The 18,829-nt window shown below is 38.9% G+C and overlaps 1 protein-coding gene across 1 annotated transcript in view; it reads right to left on the bottom strand.

Annotated features, from left to right (window-relative positions):
* LOC121672841 (dynein heavy chain 5, axonemal-like) overlaps nucleotides 1-18,829 on the bottom strand; it is a 145,199-nt gene that overhangs the window by 52,046 nt on the left and 74,324 nt on the right. The window contains exons 49-56 of the mRNA XM_042045748.1: nucleotides 17,927-18,256; nucleotides 16,309-16,515; nucleotides 15,979-16,221; nucleotides 15,152-15,306; nucleotides 12,552-13,216; nucleotides 11,071-11,351; nucleotides 10,491-10,706; nucleotides 7,723-7,890 (exon numbers count right to left, since the gene is read on the bottom strand). Coding sequence (XP_041901682.1) covers nucleotides 7,723-7,890; nucleotides 10,491-10,706; nucleotides 11,071-11,351; nucleotides 12,552-13,216; nucleotides 15,152-15,306; nucleotides 15,979-16,221; nucleotides 16,309-16,515; nucleotides 17,927-18,256 — 2,265 coding nt within the window. The remainder of the gene's footprint in view (nucleotides 1-7,722; nucleotides 7,891-10,490; nucleotides 10,707-11,070; nucleotides 11,352-12,551; nucleotides 13,217-15,151; nucleotides 15,307-15,978; nucleotides 16,222-16,308; nucleotides 16,516-17,926; nucleotides 18,257-18,829) is intronic.

The raw sequence follows: 18,829 nt of genomic DNA, 5'->3' as shown, positions 1-18,829 counted from the left end.
AAAAATATAACAAATATATTTTTTGCTCCTCTGGAAAGTAAAACTCTAGAGACTTTTTTCACATCTCTCTATAAATTTGCATGATGAGTTACCAGTCATTTAAATGTGGCCTCTTAACTTTTATATTCCTAACAGGGTTGAAAAAAATATTCTGTGAATTCAGAATGTATTTCCATATACATTTGCAAAGGATTAGAGCCTGACAAAGCTCTTATGAAATTCACACTTACAGATAAAGGTTGATTCCATTTACTCTGAATATTTAAAAAAGCTTGTTTAAATATGTGGCAAAATATCATGTATCTTATTTCTGGTTTTTTCTCCTATAAGAGTTATGAAGATGGAAACCAAGAATCTGTAAAACCTGTTTTATTATGAATATGAAACTTGACACTCGCATTACATCATACCAGAAGCGTAGCAATAGAAGGTATCTCTTTTAAGGGATAATTCTTAGTTAACAGTATAATCATGGGTTGGGGTCTGGTGTATTTCAAAAGAGAGGTTTGTGAGCAGGGAATTAGAGAAGCATATATGTACTAACCAGTGAAGTAGGTCACTAATAGCTGCGTACATGTATGTTGTATACATGTGTATTGGATACAGGTGAATCACATGTTCTGTGTCCAGGTATATTAGCAAGCTAGGTGTATGCAGACAGTATATGCTAGAGAAAAGCACTGTCAGTAAAATTTCATTACCTGGTCTGTTGACAGATTCTAGAGATAAAAGAATATTTTGGAATCCAGATGAACCAGTAAAATGGTTGCTCATAAAATTTCCATCATGTAAGGATGCTGAAATATTTTTACCTCACTGTTTATTAAAAAAACACATTAAAAAGCATCACCTGGAAATAAACATTGCTCAATCAATGAGTCTTGATTAAACCCAGATAAGCAGATTTCAGAACTGCTGTTATGTTTTAGTGAATCTTGGACCATTGGGTTCCAACAGCAAAGGAGTTTTGAGGAGGTGATGTAGTGTTACTGTGTCCTGCACCAGGGGAAAGGTGGGGAGGGTGAGATATAAGAGAGAAAGAGAGGGAGAGAAAGTGTGTGCAGGGTTCCTTCTGCATCTGAATAAGAAAGGTCTGACAACAAATGGTTTAATAAGAAAACTGCCTTAAAAGATTCATAAGAAGACAAACAGTGAGTGAACTTCACATCCCTTCAAATATTGGACACTCCACATTCATGCAGCATCAGACAGAGCCTGGATAGTTTTTCCCAGGGTATCCTGTGCAGAGCAGATCCTGTCCATGAAGAGAAAGCTTTCTCTTTTGGTCATTCAAACTATTTTAAACTCCTCTTACTATTCCGTCTTATTAAAGCAGTCACCTCATTTAGCCATCTCTTGTCAGGCCTTTCTTACTGAGATCCAAAAAGAGCTCTGCACCAGCCCTCTTCTACCTCCCCCAGGCACCTTCCCCACTGCAGAGCATCCTTGTATCCTTAAATTCTCTGAGGGCTAAAAATGGGAGTCAGACAATATTATGACATATTGTTTCAGCCCCAGCTGACAGATACTGAGGTTACAAAGGAAACAAGATCCTTGGAACAGCTGGAACAATGGAGAACTTACAACTGGCTGTGTGGATTCATGTAACACCTTCACATTCATCACAGCAGGGTATGAACTTCAATGGAAGAGGATGGGCATGTGAATTCCCAATACATATGGAGCAATGATGCCTTGTAACCATGAAAAGCAGGTCTTTGTGCAGCAATAAACTACTCAGAAAAGTGCCAAAGATTGATAAAACAGACTTCCCCATTGTCCTGGGTTGCAGTGTATTCTATTACCATCCTCAGGAGCTGTTGAAACCAGGTGGGGCAGTGTTTCCTTGCCTCCTCCCCCCAGACTATCTTTCTGTTCATGGCCCATCATTGTCCTGCCGCCTGACTCAGAGATAACTCCCTCCAGACTATCTTCTGTTAATGAGCCTAATCAACACTTGGCCTCATGACTCATTATCCCATTGTGAGATGCTCCACCCAGAGGGAGGAACCAAGCATCCCGTCGTGGATATAATCTGGGACTCTGAACACCAGAGACAACCTTCCCACTGGGTTTCCAGAGGACAGGAGCAACATAGCCACCACTGGACCTTCTGAGGAGGAGCAGACCCTTTTTCTACAGGATCGCCGCTTTGGGAGGACTGCAGCCACCATTCTGCAAGACTGCTACCACCACCCTGACTAACAGAGACTCAGGTTGTATCCTAACTCTGTCCGTTTAACCCAGTGTTATCTGCCTTTATTTTTCCTTCCCCCTCCTTTTATTTCCCTATTAAATTGTTATTCTGACTTGGTGTCTCCCACTAGTTTGTTTTCAAACTAGTACACTGTACCGGTTTGGCCAAATTTAGAAATATATCCTCTGGGAGAAGGCACAACCACCCTTCCCCCAGGTTCAGGAAAAAAAATAAATTTTCCTCGAAGGAAAGTGAAGATAAAACTATTTATTTAACAAACACACGGGAAAGGAAAATAATGCTAAATGATAAAATCTTTCCCTGTGGAGGAAAAACCTGGGAAAGCGTTAGAGTCCTCCCTTTGGTCTCCTTGGAGCTGGGGCTTGGGCCAGGCCCTCTGTGCCCAGTGGAAAGTCCTCCCGATGGGCTCTGATGTTGAAGCAATCAAGCAGTCCAGTAAAAAAGGGAGAAAATCCGAAATTTCAGGGAAGGAAGAATTCAACTCTCAGTCTCTCTCCGGAGAACAAAGCAGCTGAACCACTGGCCAAAAAAAAACTGTTCTGGGAGCAGCAAGCTGGGTGCTTCCTCCCTCCCCTGCTGCAGCTGGGAAAACCAATTGCTATCTGTGTGTGACCTTGAACAAGCTGCAAACTGCTTTGAAAAAGTTTTGTTCAGTTTTTTCCTTCCCCCTCTCAGGCTCAGTTTAGAGGTATAGAAAGGCACAGGAATTAATTTCTGGGCATAGGCAGCGATATGGGATACACATCATAAGGTCACCCCAGGACATACACCCATTCTTAAAAACTCTTAAAAGGCTATCAGCTTTGAAGGTGTAGGCACAAAGAAAAAATTGTCCAGATTAGTAAAAAAAAGTACATTGTATTCTAACATGAAAAAAATCCCTAAAATTATTTACACAAGACTTCACAGATTTTTCTGGAAGATGGCCCATAATAGGAAATTATTTTATAGGCAATTTAACCAAAGTTCTCAGCCAATTTTAGAGTAACCATAACAAAGTATAAGACATTATAATATTAGTTTGATTTATAGTCTACTTGATCATATGTGATGAACAATGGTTGGTTGCATGAGAATGACAGCCAGCATGCCAGGATGACCAACCTATGTGATTCCCAAAGGCAAAAAAACTACTTGTTCCAGATGACCCTTAGAAATCATCACTATTTGCTCTCTCCCTGGTTGGTTTTTATTTTTTTTTTCCAAACTTGACTTTTCAAAATTACATGGGTACAAACACCGCTTTTGTATTGACATCACTGGCTGGTTGGCTGGCAGCCTCCTCTATAGAGCTCTGCCATGAGAGCAGGAGGCAAGCTCTGCTGCCAAAGAGAATCTTCTGCACAAGAAGACTATTACAGCTGCAATCAGCCCCATACAAACACTTCCAGCCTAAAATAGGCAGGAAGGAAACATGTTTCCCAACCACTAAGAACCACTGCGGCCTTCCTAATTTTAGTGGCATTGCTCTGTGAACAAGCTTCACACCCTTAATTTCATCCCTCTGAATCATGCAGCAAAGCAAGGATACACAACTTGTTCCAGTTGGATGCAGTGTGAAAGCCTGAAAAAATGGATTTTATGCAAATGAATCACGAGGATTTAAGATACGAGGTCCACAGTTTGATCTGTGCTCCTGGAGAAGTGGTGCTATGCTGGAACATGCCTGGACTCGTGTGAGAACACCAGCTTCAGTCTTTCCTTGCCTTTGGCATTGTGGGGAACCAGACAGACAATCCTCTCAACACCTGCTCCAGCCAGTGCTGCTACCTGCTCTCTGCATCCATCTGCATGGGGCAGGTCCCGAGACAGCACCTGTGCCAACAAGGGCCATAGCCTAAAGAGTTAAGCAGCTGTTTTGCCTTTTTCCAAGCTGCCCTCACAGAGGACTTCACAGCAGGTGGTGAAATGATCCTGCCCCTTTTAAGATTTTTTCATTTCACACAAAACCAGAACAAATAAACACATAATTACAGTCACAGCTAGACTCTTAAATGAAACATGCCCAGGACCTTTCTCTGGCACTGAAGTTAACCAGCATAAAACAGCTCACATTAAGCTCTCCCAGCCTCTAAAACATGACTGCATACTGACAGCCTTCTGGGAATGGCTCTTGGACCAGGCTAGCTCCTGAAATGTGCCCAGAGACTACTGAAGAATGCCGATTAGCCAAGACAAAATCTACACTAGGGATCATTCTAACAATTTAATAGTGCAAATGATGACTTTCCAGTGCCCAGAAAAATTCACTAGTACTATTTAATTTACTAGTATTCACATAGACATTAAGTTTCTCGCTGCTTCATCGCAAACTCAATTTTGCAAAGTACGAAGTGTATCTGACCCTGATCCAAGGAAGCTGTTCAATAAAAATGACTTCTCCAACAAAAAGAAGCCTCACACCACTTAATTCTATACCTGCTCTTGAATGGAATGCCCAGATCAACCCCAAATCACTCTGAAGAGCAACTGCTGCTCAGTAAATTCAGGAAATGTTACTAGGAGAATCCCATTAAAAAAAAAAAGCGTCCAAAACTTCAGAAAAGGTAAGAATGATTTGGAGCTTTCCTAGCACTTCTCTTGTTAAAGAATTTCAGCTTTCCAAGTCCACTGTTCTTACAGTCCATTGAGCACTCACTGCGGCTGGACTAGGCCAGAAGGCTTCTTGCACTTGGACTCTGTCACTCTGCTCCTGACCTTCTGGGGATGTCCTGAGTGCTCATCTTTGCCTTTGCTTCAGTCCTGTTCTGGGCACATGGCATCTGACTGAAAACTCTTCATGGAAATGCAATTTCTAAACTGCCCCTGTCCCAGATTACTGCAGATTTTTCCTCTAGACACTCCATTGGTTTTGGATCAGCTTTCTCAGAGATTCAATATCATGATATGCTTGTATCCACCATTATTTAGGGAAAGATTGTAAAAAAGGCAAAGACATACAGGGGTTTTGTAGACATTCCAAAATCAATGTTTTTACCTCAACAATACAAAATTTAAAAAGATATATATATATATATATATATACACACAGATGCACATATGCATACAAATATACATATGTACACGTGCAAACATGTGCAGAGGGACACTAATAAAATCTTGGCCTCACTTTCTTTGCTATCAGTGACCACTCTTTGGGATTAAAATAACCTTTGAAAAGCACAGAAATCTCTTATCTGCTGTTCACAGTCTGTGCTAGCTAGTGAAAGACACTCCATATTCTCTGTTCAGTTACATGTCCTGACCCCACTCTGTTTTGTTAGGCGACATAATCCTCCCCCTCACCCCCAGAGTACATGCTTTCCTTCCACAGTTATTGTGGACCTTGAATTCAGACTTGCATGCTTGTTTTCCTGCCCAGTAGGCATCACCTTTACAAGGACACACTTATTTAAATGGACAACTATCAAATTTCAACGCTCCTTGACTATTACCTCTTCTTCAGGTGCAAGAGTTCCTTTCATTGCCTGCTGCAGTTTTTAGTTCAGTATGGAGACGAAAGTAGAAAAGGCAATAAAGTCTCATACTTAAAACTGAGTTTCACAGGGAGAATCCTCAATATCAAACAGAATTTATAAACTGTAGACAAACTTCCCTTGACCACCATAACAGCCTAAGGAGAACTTAATTAAAGTCACTGGAGACATCCCTAAGGGAAATTACACTCCTATACACAGTATTTTAATTAGAGGCTAACAGCATCACAGCAAAAGTCAGGGCTTCTCCATTCTGCTCTTACATTCTTCAACTAACAGATAAGGAGCAGATGGTGTTTCTAAATTCTCAGGTTAATGCAGCAGGCTGGTTTACTAGGTAGCAATCTGGGGAGAAACAGGTCATCCTCACACTGAAGGTCTACAGGAAAGTCTAACTAATGACCTGTGGGCTGCAGGCCACCTATATAAAGGATGCCAGTATCCATTCCTAGGAATAAGGTAACTTTTGCACACTATTATTTACTATAATATAAGTCACTATTAATTAGTTTTCACAGGTTGTCATATTTAAGATAAATGAGGCAATGAGTCTCACTTAAGATGCAATTTTAAAATATATTGAATCCATTTGGCAGGTGCTGAAGGGGATTTATATCCTAGAACAGCAGTTAGGATAAAGCAGCTTGATTATTTCATTCAGTAAACCTGCTTTTAGCACTGGATGAATTAGCCTGGGCTAGTACTTTATGCAGTCTAATTGTACATTTATTTTCAATTATTTTCTTAGCATCACTCCACTGCTTCCTGCCATATCTCTTGCATACTTTAAACACTTCCTCCTTCCCTCTGTCATCTTCTGTTTCTAAAATATTTGTAACTGTTGCTATGCCTGACAATAGGCACCACTTTGCCAAGAAATGTATGTTTCACTTTTTGTCAGCTACAGTGTGACAAGAATGCAAGTACTTGAACACAGAGCTAAATTTATATGTAATCCTAAATCACATATATTCAAATAAAATCTACAAGAGCACGTTTTCAACTTTCAGGGTTACATTTGCATATAAAGCCACTATTTCCCCCCAGGTCTTGCTCCCTTTTGTGGCTCTCAATAGCAACATTTCAAATTCTGTTTTCATTCGTGAGCATCCCATTATTTGAAAAGGGAATAGCTACTTATACATCACAAAAATATAGCACTCTCTTGAGTTACTTGAATAAAAAAAATATGCTTTTAACATATTTGAATCAGATCTGTCTAGGTATACGAAAAGATTATGCCAAGAATTTTGACTATACCATTGATACAGCGGCTTATTCAATAAGAAACCAAACATCAGTGCAGTGGAAGCATAATGGATTGGATGTATTTCCTCAGAAAAGAGCCATAAAACTCACTGTAGGAGCAATGACTATAAATCATTATATAAATATGCAAAGTCCCTTTTTTCAATATGCTCATAAATGAAACATTTCCAAGACAATAAAGCTATGTAAGAATGCACATAACAGTGGCTGATCCATTTCTACTTCAGTTCAATGTTACAACAGAATTCTATACCTGGCAACTACTCTCTTTATTATATATGTACACTTGCATTTAGCAATTTGAAACTCCAAATTTTTTTTAGGGACATGAATTCCAGCTAAATTCCTTGAAGAATACTTCTGTGCCAAGAATGGTCTCTCCTCCTCTTTCCCATATTCTATCATAACCACAATGAGCAGGTTCCTTCCCAGGCCAGTAGGACTGAGGAGTTTTCTCGAGGCCATAGTGCCTGGCACCCACTCTGAGGGCAGAGAAGGTACCATTATCTCCCACGTACAGCTAGACAGGCTCTGTAAAGAACCCACTGAACACTTACTGCGTTCACACAAGTAACAACTGAACCACAGGGTAGTTGTGTGTAAGGGGGGAAGAATTTCCAGGACATATTTAACCTCTGTGTGCTTGGCTCCACCACACGGCGTGAAGAAACAAGAATCTCTTTTTTAGCCAAAATAACTCGACATTTTTTCCACTTGACTAGATTCATCCCTCAAAATAAAATGATCAATAAAAAATACCTTAAGAGGAAGAACTTCTTTATTAATACCATAGAAGTAAGCCATTGCTTGTGTCCATGAGCAAAGACCTGCTACATTTCCACACACTTTTTTAGCAGTCTCGAGATTATAGTCCTCCATATCCAAATAAGGCTCTAAAAGCTCCACAGTTTCTTCTGTAATGGAGTCCTAGTCAATGGAAAGGAAATATTATTTTTTTTAATGGATTTTAGAATAAGGTCTGCTTCACAGAAACACTTTTATTTTTAAAATCATGGGGCTATCACTTCTTACAGAATAAATTAACAAAGCAACACTGTTGCCTTTCACTCTTACAAAGGACAGATTAGTAGTTTTTGTGAACTCGTGAAAATAACTCCTACTTCCATTGCAACAGAGTGGCATTTAATATCCCTATTTGACACATAAGATTTACAGTCATTACTAGGGCTTGTAGCTCCATGACAATTTAAGCTGTTCTAAGCTATTGCTGCTACAACAGTGCACCTTCTTCCCTTTCCCCCTCAACCAGATGTCCTTGCCCCATCTTTAATACCCTCACCAATGCTCGGTGAGCTAGTTTGGAAACTGTTACGACAGAAACATAAGTCAGCAAACTACTGATTAATTTTCTTCTAGTCTAGTCCCATAAACAAGCTCACCATGGCATCAGACAGGCACTGGTGTGAACACAGGTAAAGGAACCAAACAGGCAGCTTTAGGAAGGAAAAGGGTGAAACTGCAAGGCACTGTCTTCACTTCACTGAAGCTAACCCTTTTCCTTAACCGTAAAAGGGATTTCTTTCAGCTGTTATTCTAATCTCAGTTTTTTTCTCCCTTTCACAATCTGTTGAGAACATGAAAAGCCAGATCTTTGATGATGGTGGTTAATCTGTAATTATGTAAGTGTCAGAAGAAAATGGAATTCATCTCCTTGAGCAATGTAGAGAGTAGAAGAGCTTAAACAGGCTAAAAATGACTGCTTAACAATAGACATGTAAAGAATCTTTCCTTTTTTTGGCAATGTATTAATGCCTTTCTTTTAATGCATCTAAAAATCATCCACCATTCATACTGTCAAGCAATTTACCCTTTTCTTGTTTTTCTGCATAGCAGAAAGGATTGCCTTGCACTTGTTCTGATCCCTAGCTACTCTAATAGAAAAGACATTCACTATATTATTCCCAAGATCAGCCATGGTGGTGTTTTCACTATGATCATTTGCTAAAATGTAAAATAGTGCTGGACAAACATTTTGACATTTTTGTTCTCCTACTCAAAATTATGAGCTAACAAGCTGGCAAAGGTGAAGCAAAGATCAATCAGCAGTGGCCTAAATCTCTGTTCAAAAGCTTGGGAAATGTCATGCTTTTCCTTTTAAGTAATTAATTTTGAATTCAATTAGCTACTTCATCCACTAATTTTCATTGCCTAAAAAATACTAGGAAAGAACACAAAAAAAAAAACAAATCTCAGAAACAAGTAAGCAGTGTAGTCTACTCAGAACTCCAGACACAATTAACTTTCCTGTCATATATACTCTGAAATGAGAAATGGGGTAGGAGGACAGCATCAGAAGTACCTCCTCAGAGATTTAAGTAGTCCAGTATCCTACCCCACATTTATCAGTATCACTTTCTGCAAGAACTCAGTCCCACAAAAGTTTATCTGACTTCTCTGAGTTAAATGTGTTTCCAGCTACTCGCAGGAATATGTGCACTATTAATAAGTGCCAAAACTGGAAGCCTCATTAGACAGAAGCTTGAGTAAGGAGTACATAATTAGTCTTTGCTATCTTAAAACTCATTTCCTCTTTCTGTTTAGTCAAGAGAGCACTTGGAAAAGTGACCAGACTGACAGCCCCAGGAAGAAACTGTCTACAGAGGCAGTGCAAGTTTCCACAATATGGCTCTCTGGGAGAAATGGCTCCTGGGGATAGTGAGAATGATCTTCACAACAAAAACACTCCAGCAGCTTAGAAAAGGCATCAGCAAAATGCACAGATAAGTAGATTAAAACATCAGTGTGCAAACGAGAAAGTATGTTCTGCAACATTGCAGAAATGCCAGGTTTTGCTGAAATCTGCTTGGTCTTCTGGATTATGAAGTTGGGCTACGATTCTGCCATTTCATATTCTAACCTAGGTATTTTTCTGGTCCAGCTACCTGTGACATCTTTCTTCTCTTCCCTATAGAGAATTTTCCTTTTTCTCACAGTTCAGTGAACCCTGCTGCAAAAGTTCCTGTCCTGACAGAAATAAAAACCTGCTTGCTCTTATTTTTCTTACAATTGATAATGAGATTATTCTTCACTTCACTACTTTTCTAGTGAAAGAACCTCAAAAGTTCCCAAATTATGTCATTTCTTTCCCTGTTCATTTTTTTCTTACTTCCTGCTAGCTCCCTAGCAAATTGACAGAATTGCCAAGTGCCTTACGAGCAAACAGGCCTGGTAGCACTGGAGAAGGTGAGCCATTTGAAAAACCAAGACTGGGCCCTTCTAAGGCAAGTTCCTACTTAGAAGCAGGAGCTGCCTGAATAAGATAACATCAAGCTTCTCAAGATTTGGTCTAGTGCACGGGATACTTCTGTCTGCTAGGAGCCACTGTGTGGCCCAGGAGAAAAACTACTGAGATAATGAGCCATGAAAATAAAGAAGAATAAAGTCAGAAAGTATCCACAACTATAGATAGACAAAACTGTTTCAAACTGCCTTTGATGGTAGAAGACACTTTCATGTGAACTCTGAAGATGGTTATTGAAGCAGTAGTGCCCCTATTAATTACTTACCTTCTGGAAAGTAAGCAACATGCTAAGAAATCCTGAATTATTCATTAGCTTCTGAGCCTCAGTCCATGATGGCTTGACACCTGGGTGTTCCTGATCTAGTGTCACTGAGTCTATTTTCCTTTGGAATAAAAGTAGCACACAGTCCATGATCCGCATTATCAGGTGAGGAGGTTTACCCAGTTTGCGAACAGTTGCAATGTCAGAAGGTTTTATTGTCTGAAAAATTATAAAAGAAAATAGTCCATTTATTTAAACAGTCACCTGATGGCAAAGAATGATGTTCTTTTGGGAGGACTGTGTATGGAATGCAATGGCTGCAGGTTTGCAGGTCGCTCAGAAGCACTACTGCAGAAAGTCCCTACAGGTAGTACCACTCTGTGGCTTCTTTACTACCTGACAGTAGAGTACTGCCCATCTTACCTCTTCCCCTCTTCAGTTTTCAGGGTTTTTTATGCAAGGATTTACAGGTCAGTGCCAGTTCCTCAATCTTTCCCCACCCCCCAAGTTAGAAGCACAAGCCATATTATTGCACATAATGACCATTAACTACATGCACGTTCAGAATATATTTGCTTCTGACCTGCAGGGCTGCCTTGGCTTCTTCCAGTGCAGGCCTTGCAGCTTCAAGCTTCTCCTCTGCTGCTGCTTTATCAATGGCAATGTCATCCACAATAGCCTGAGCCTTGTCTTTTACCTTTTGCACCTGCATTTTCACTTTTTCTGCAGCATGGGCTTTCATAGTTACTTCCAATAAAACTTCATCGGCTTTTTTTGAAGCTATAGCCAAATCTTTCTCCTTCATAACCAACTCTTTGGAGAGCTGGCTTACAGAAACCTCAGCTTCCATCAGTTTTGCAAGACCTGTGGTGAACAAATTCCATTTTAGCAACAGAAAGACCTATGGAGAGAGTAACCTCACTGAAGCAATAAGTGGATATTCAAAATAAGTTGCTCGGATTCATGTTTAGGAATACTAGTGAGTGATCCCATTGGTTGAACACTAAAATTAACCAGGACAATTTTTATTTTTTAATGTGTAAAAGCCTTCAGAATCTGTCACTTGATCACTTGTTTATATTCTTTTATATGAGAAGGAGACTAAATGTTAAACACACATGCTGGAAAACATTAGCATGGTGAATGACACTTAAGAAATGTGTGTGAAATTTCTGAAATCCATGAGAACATAAAAAGCACTAGGCTGTACTCTGTACAAGACAAAGAGGAGGAACCTGGCAATGAAAGTGAAGACACAAGGAGAGTAGGCTGAGCTTCTAAATTCAACATTACATGAAGGTCCAGATGAGATGGGGTAAAAAAACCTACAGATTCTTGAGCAATACAATACTCCAACAGTTTGAACAAATTATGAGAAAAACTCTTAAGTATAGGCATCTTCATTATAAATCCATGCATCTAAATGTAAATGCATCATATATATCTTTCTAACTCAAAAAAACCCACGTTTGTTCTTCCAGACAGCCAGCCACCCTTTACCTTTGGACGTATGTGTACATAGGTCAGGTCTACAATTGTCAACGGTGGGAGAATAAACAGTTTAAGGTCACATTCACTTCCAAACAGCATTCAGTTTAGGAAACTGTTTAATTGTTTACCATGTCTGACCATGTGCACGGCTATATTTTTGAAATTTTACCTTTGGCATATACCTGTTCCTTTAAAAAATTCTTCAGAGGGACTGAATATGAACATTTACTTACCTTTTCTCAGATTTACTCTTGGCATGCTTACATGTGAAAACTAGGATCTCAGTAGTTCCTTGGCATACATACACGTCAAAGCAGGAGTTTCAGGCATTTTAACTGCTAACTAATACTGTTTTCAAATCTCCTCTCTAATCTGCACATTCATAAAGTTCATTGAAACAAAACCTCTGCAGAGTTTGTAATCACACACAATACAGCTAAAAATATATGAGTTGGCTTCCAAATGAACATGAGCTCACAATTTAAATTCATGCTTTTACATCCTTTTATTCAGATTCTTCTCACCTTTTTAAAAACAAAGAAAGAAAGAAAAATCCAAAAGCTTTTACAGTACCTGTTCTCATGCGTTCAGACAAACTTCCAAGACTGGCAAACTTCTCTTTGTAAATAGCTTTGTAGCCTCCAATGAAGGACAGGTAAGATTTTGGTGTCACAAATGTTCGTCTCCTATATCGTTCAAAGTATTCAACACATTTTTCAGCTACAATATCTTGAATTGTTCCCATGGTGTTAACAACACTCTGTTTCACTTCATCTGTACACTCAATACGGTAGGAGGCTAAAAAATGCTGTGCAACTGCTACAAGAGCATCTTTAGGCCAACACTGAAACCAGTCCATGGTACAGCCTGAAATCAGACCTGGAAATTTGAGTGCACGAGTTCTGAATTTTTCCCCAACAGGAGAAAAACAAAGAACCACATGCAGGTTATTCCGAACTCGAGCAAGAAAGTAATTATAAAGATTTTCACTAGTGGGAGTAAGCCTTGGGTACTCCTTCTTCATTGCTGGAATCAGGTCCTGTGTGATTTCACCTACTTCATCTCGTGCAAAAAGATTCGAGACTTCACCTGAAGTCAAAACAGTGTTCATGTACTCAAGAAAAGATTCATCTCTGACTTCATTGTCTGTGAATATAAAGACAACACCCTTTCCTTTTTGCCCAGCAGTGCGGTACAATGTTTTCAGATCATCCAAAAGGTTGTTGCTGGCATATGTTCTGGAATAGAGAAGGGTTAAAGAAAGAGAGAACAAAAATTACAGACCATCTTAGGAGGTATGTATCATCTGGATCAGCTTCCTTAAGGCAAGGAAAAAAATCTAGATAAGAACTTAATACCATAGCTCCTGGTTACATTTTTTAGAGTTTTTCCTTAAACATTTTCCCAAAGTGAATGATCAGTAACATAAATGATGTGAAATGAGGTGAAGTCAAAAAAAATAATGTGCTGGAAAAAAGTATGGTGAGAGCAATACTATATCTAATTATGATACTGTTTTGTATCCCCATGGTTTGCAGACGTAAATTCTTTGTTAGATATGTAGGTTAATACAGCTGGATTAAGTTGTCAAGTAGGTTATGATACCTGTAACCATTACATAAATACTGCTGGATTATCTTCTGAAGATATTGAGAGCTGGTTAAAGGAAATCATTATGAAACAAGAGAGAATGAAACTGAGGGGCTTATTGTGTTATATGGTTTAACTAAAATCAAGCCCCAGAAATTATGTTTGAACATTATCACTTGGGCTGATTCTGCAGCTCTTCTGCACATGGAGACCGTGACTGGTTCTGTTGTTATGTGTCTTGTAGCTGGTACACACAAGTAAGATTCAGATGAAGTCCACACAAATTCAACTACAGATTTCAGATTGTGCAATATAAAGCGATGTAAACCAGGGTTAATAAAATGGCAGATTTTGTCCTTAGCCAATTAAAGATGAAATTAAGAACCTCTTTTCTTTATAACCAGTCTCTTATTTCCAATAATCTCTTCAAAGTCATAAGTAATTTGTGCAATACACACACAACCCATTCTACACGTATTAAATATGCCACACAGGAAGTGTCACAGTTCTCTTCTCCCTCCATCTTATTTCTGCTCTATAAATACCCATAGAGCAAGCACTGCAGAGCTTGTAAAACAATCCAACTCTTCAGTTTGCATGTGTCAGCTACAGTTATTACAGTGATTTCTGCTATTCTGATAGGAATATAAGAAATTCTCTACTGTCAGAATTGCAGTCTATCTAGTTCAATAACCTAACAACAGCAATGGGAAATGATACTTAGAGACAAAACATGAGCCAGCATCCACTCTTCACTGCTAATTTCATTCTTCCCCCCTCCATATTCATTGCCATTATTAATAGTTGCCTTAATAATCTTGGAAATCTAGGGATTCTGTTCTATCACTTTGTTTTTTTTCTTCCCCTCCTTTTTTTTTGTTCTCACTGTTCCTTCCTTCTGCGTCTGGGACAGAGGAAGAGATTGTGATATATCTTTCTTTATCTTTCCTTTCATCAGAAGCCTCATAACATTATTCATAGACATGATATGTCTCTCTAAAGAATATTTCTCAGCATGTTAATCAGTTTGCAAAGGAGAATGCACTCTGCCAGTCTTCATTGCTTACCCTTGTAAACTCTATGTAAAAAGAGAAACAGAAGGAAGGCAGTAGCTACTCCCTTTCACTTCAAATTTCTATAAATTACAGAACTCCAGCACTACAAAATAGTAAGTCATTGACAGAAATTGTCATAATACAGTTTATCTACATAAGGATCTATAGAAAAAGTTACCATTTCCCCTGGCCATCAGCGTTTGCCTACTAAGCAGCATGCACCAGCAGATTACTCCCTGTTATTTTTAGTGCAAAATTGTATTTCAGTGTGATTTCACAGAGGTGCATTGCAGACTCAAATGCTGAAGAAAATATATATTTCTTGTCAATAGCATAAAGTCAACAAAACAAAGACCCAGGATCTGTCACCTATAGATGTACATTTGGACAGTTACTTTTGACCAGAAATGTAGTTTACAATGAGGGATAAAAAGGTTGAGAGGTTTGCATTTCTTTAAGATGATTGTGAGGAGTTCATTTCTATGGCAAATTAAGGAGCAAATGTCCAGGTACACTGCATTGTGTTACCTTGTTAAAGTAATCTGAAAGCTCTCGTATCCAGCAATGTATGATGCTAGTCTGGTCAGACTCTGCTTTCCAGATCCACCCACGCCCACCAACAATGCATTTCCTTGTGGAGTACGAATAATCCGTGATATTTTAATCAAATGGATAATTGCATCCTGTGTATTGAGAGAAAAGTGGATGAAGAGATGCAAAAATAATGCATTGTATAATCAACTAGAAGCGTGTCACCAACCAACTGCTTCTCAACAGCTGGATGGCTTCTCTGGAGCCTATGCCAAAGACTCAGTCCTGCAGTAATCAAAATCAACAGGAGATTCCCCCCTGAATTCTGTGGGCAGCAGGGCTAGCCCAAGAGAAATGTCATTGTATCAATCTTGTATGAAGCAATGTCATATGCACAGTTTGTCATCAGCAGAGCTGAGGGCATGCTCCTTAGGGGCAGAAGGTAAAGCAGAAAGGACTCCCCCAGACTTTTTAGCTGACCTATTTACAAGCTCTCTAAATAGACTGACAAAAGTAAAATACAAGTGCAATATAGGCATTTCTTATTCTACTGCTGTAGTCATCCTAGGGTGAGAATTAATCTGAAACACCCTAAAATTATATCAAACCACCCAGTCTAAAGCTGAGGAGAGCATTGTGCATCAAGACCTTCCAGAAGGAGGTAACTTTCAGGAAAGCAAGATGACATTCACAATGTGTACTGTATAAACAACCTAGTTGTTCTGAGCTATCTCCAAAATAATGTGATAGAAACATACAAGATGTATCAGTAAGGGCAGAAGACCAGGCACTTTCTGTATTAATACAATTACAAGCAGTAATACCTTGAAAAATACTAAATCCATCTTTGATCCTCTGACAGTTTCATTGTACTGTTGCATGAACATCCGTAATCTTTCAGCCAAGTAATCCAAAGATGGGATAGGCTCATAAATTTTCGGAGCCTTCAACTCTGCATCATCAGGTTCATCTCCAGCAGTCTCTGGGACATCACGCAAGAAATCCACAAAGTATAATTCTGTCAATTTATCTTCAAGTAGATTTTGACCGTGTTCTTCAGAAACAATCTACAGCAATACATGAAGGATTGATTTAGTAATGAACTATGTCCTTGGCCTCTTTCTGTGGCAAATACTAAAATACTGTTTGCTTACCTTCCTCATCAAATCTTCAAACCAGTCCTTATCACTTTTGCTGATGAACCTGTCTGCAATAACACGTCTGCATTCATGTTGGAACAAGGCTACCAAAACACTGATGCTCTGGCAGACGTCAGGAGTAACTGTAAGTATTCCTTGCCAAATACGACTGAGGTCTCGCAAATTGAAGATGTAATGAAATTTAGCTGGAGTTGGTAACATCTACAAAATAATGTCGTGAACTATATTCAAATAACTGCTAACTAAAAATATTTTCTACTTATTATTAAGTGAATGTGGATATTTTCACAAACTTCAGTCTTGTATTAAAGCAGAAATACATGCTTGGCATTTAAGAGGCATTAAGGTAAAATGAAGAAATGACACTAGCAACAGCTAGCTCTTTAATTTCACATAGATTTCATTTGAGTTTCTTTGAATGTTTCAAATCCCAGGAAGATGCATTAAAGCCAAGACAGGTTAGTTAATGATGACACTGATGACCACAGTAAAAATGTCAACATTGTTTAACCTGTGGTGTTGCTCCTGCCCTTTCTTCCAGATCATTTCTGTTACTCTTCATCCTTTCCAAGAATGAGGAGGAAAAGTTCATGAGGAAAAGGGAAAGGGAAAGGAAAAGAGAAAGGGAAAGGGAAAGGGAAAGGGAAAGGGAAAGGGAAAGGGAAAGGGAAAGGAGGTGAGGCGAGGCAAGGAGAGGCAAGGAGAGGCAAGGAAAGGCAAGGAAAGGCAAGGGAAAAGGGAAAAAAAAAGAGCAAACAATATTTGGGAAAATATTTACAACCTAGAAAAAGCTACTTTTCCTCTAGGAAAGGAAGTTAATTAGTGGTAATAAGCACCAATCCTGTTGAATATATTGGTCAATATTGACTAGTCAGTAGTTTTGCTAGAAGTCTCTCTAGTTCTGTGTGCAAAGTAAGTTTAGGTCTACAGTTAGTTGTTTGTGAAATTCTGACCAACTTTTATTGGACTAGAAAATACCATTTAACAAATCTTTCCACTACTGTCCTCCACTTTTCTCAGAAGAAGAACAAATTCGACACACATTTCTATGCTGTAGTTTTGTTTTTTCAAATTGCATTCTATACCTAATATTTTTTGTCTTTTTCAAAGCAAAATTTGCCCAGGAATTGCAGTCAAATGTTTTTAACAGTCTGTTTGAAATGGAAAATGTAAATATTTATAAATTGCTAAATACCAGATTTTATTTGTTTTGAACTGATTCCCTGTCTGCCAGATTTTTCTTCTTTCCTTTAATTCAGATCTTTAAAGTTTCTCACGATCCCAAACAGCTCTACAGAAGATTCCTATCTAATTTTTAATTTCTGGTTTCTTGTGCTCTCAGCATTTTCTCAACTGGAAGATGTCTCAATCTTCCTATCAGCTATGCTTACTATATCATATGTATATTATGTGATACTTGTATCAGCTACAGAAGACACTACATGTGATTAGGATTTTTGTCGGCTAACTTGAGAGCAACCAATTCAGAACAGAGGCATCAGCCAGCAATTACACACATAGGTCACAGCTTCACAGTATGAACTACAAACACACAAGACAGTACAAAAGGCCTGAGTCAGATGCTTCAAAGGCTTAATAGACGTCATTTTACCTTTGCTTTTGTCATTTGCCAAACCTTTCGACTTGTAGATACTAATGCTGAAGCCAGTTTACATATTTCTGCGGGGAAATGTCGTTGTTCACAGAAATAGCCTTCAGCTATTGTTTGAAATATCTTATCAATAGAGGAATTAGAAGGCAATGTGCAGTTGAAGATGGTGAACTGGCGTTTCAGGCGCTGTGGGATGTCATTCCGACCTCCCCCAGGGTGAATCATAGCAGCTACAAACTGGATGTCAACTACATTTGTGAATTCCCCTGGCTTCTCCAAACTGTAGAAACCTTTCTGTTCCATCAGCTGTCTTACAATCTCATTGGTGATCTAAATATTGCCAAAACAAAACAAAAAAAAAAAAAGGAGGATTTAGGTGTTTCAGGGTTGTCAACATGCAACATGGCAACCAAGCACTCAGATGCAGTGCACTGGCTTTATGTAAGCTTCATGTGCTAAGTAGTTGTGGACAGGAAGTCAGACATTCAACTGGATTTGCATAATTTCAATTTAAGAAAAACCAGCACTTTAAATTTTCAATCCTGGCTATAGCTTCAGACTGACACAGACAGATAGTGATAAAGAATGGTAAATTTAGCACAAAGTGTAGTCACATGTCCACCTGTACACAGGCAGTGAGAGAACACAATTACAGAGCCATACCAAAAGCAGAAAATTTGCTTTTTCTCAGCAGATTTTTTTAAGTCAGATTTTCAGGGTACTGGTCTATAAGTATTCTTTTATCAATACCTCAAGACAGCTTGCTAGTCTTTAATGTCAACTGTGATCATAGAATTGTTTAGGTTGGAAAAGACCTTTTTGATCGAGTCCAACCATTGAACCAGTACTGCCAAATCCACCACTAAGCCATGTTCCCAGGTGACACATCTACACCTCTCTTAT

Source organism: Corvus kubaryi, unplaced genomic scaffold, assembly GCF_017639235.1.
Source record: "Corvus kubaryi isolate FWS band 111438036 unplaced genomic scaffold, C.kubaryi_AGA036_p1.0 65000, whole genome shotgun sequence".
NCBI lineage: Eukaryota > Metazoa > Chordata > Aves > Passeriformes > Corvidae > Corvus > Corvus kubaryi.
This window is presented reverse-complemented; position numbering and strand designations above follow the sequence as displayed.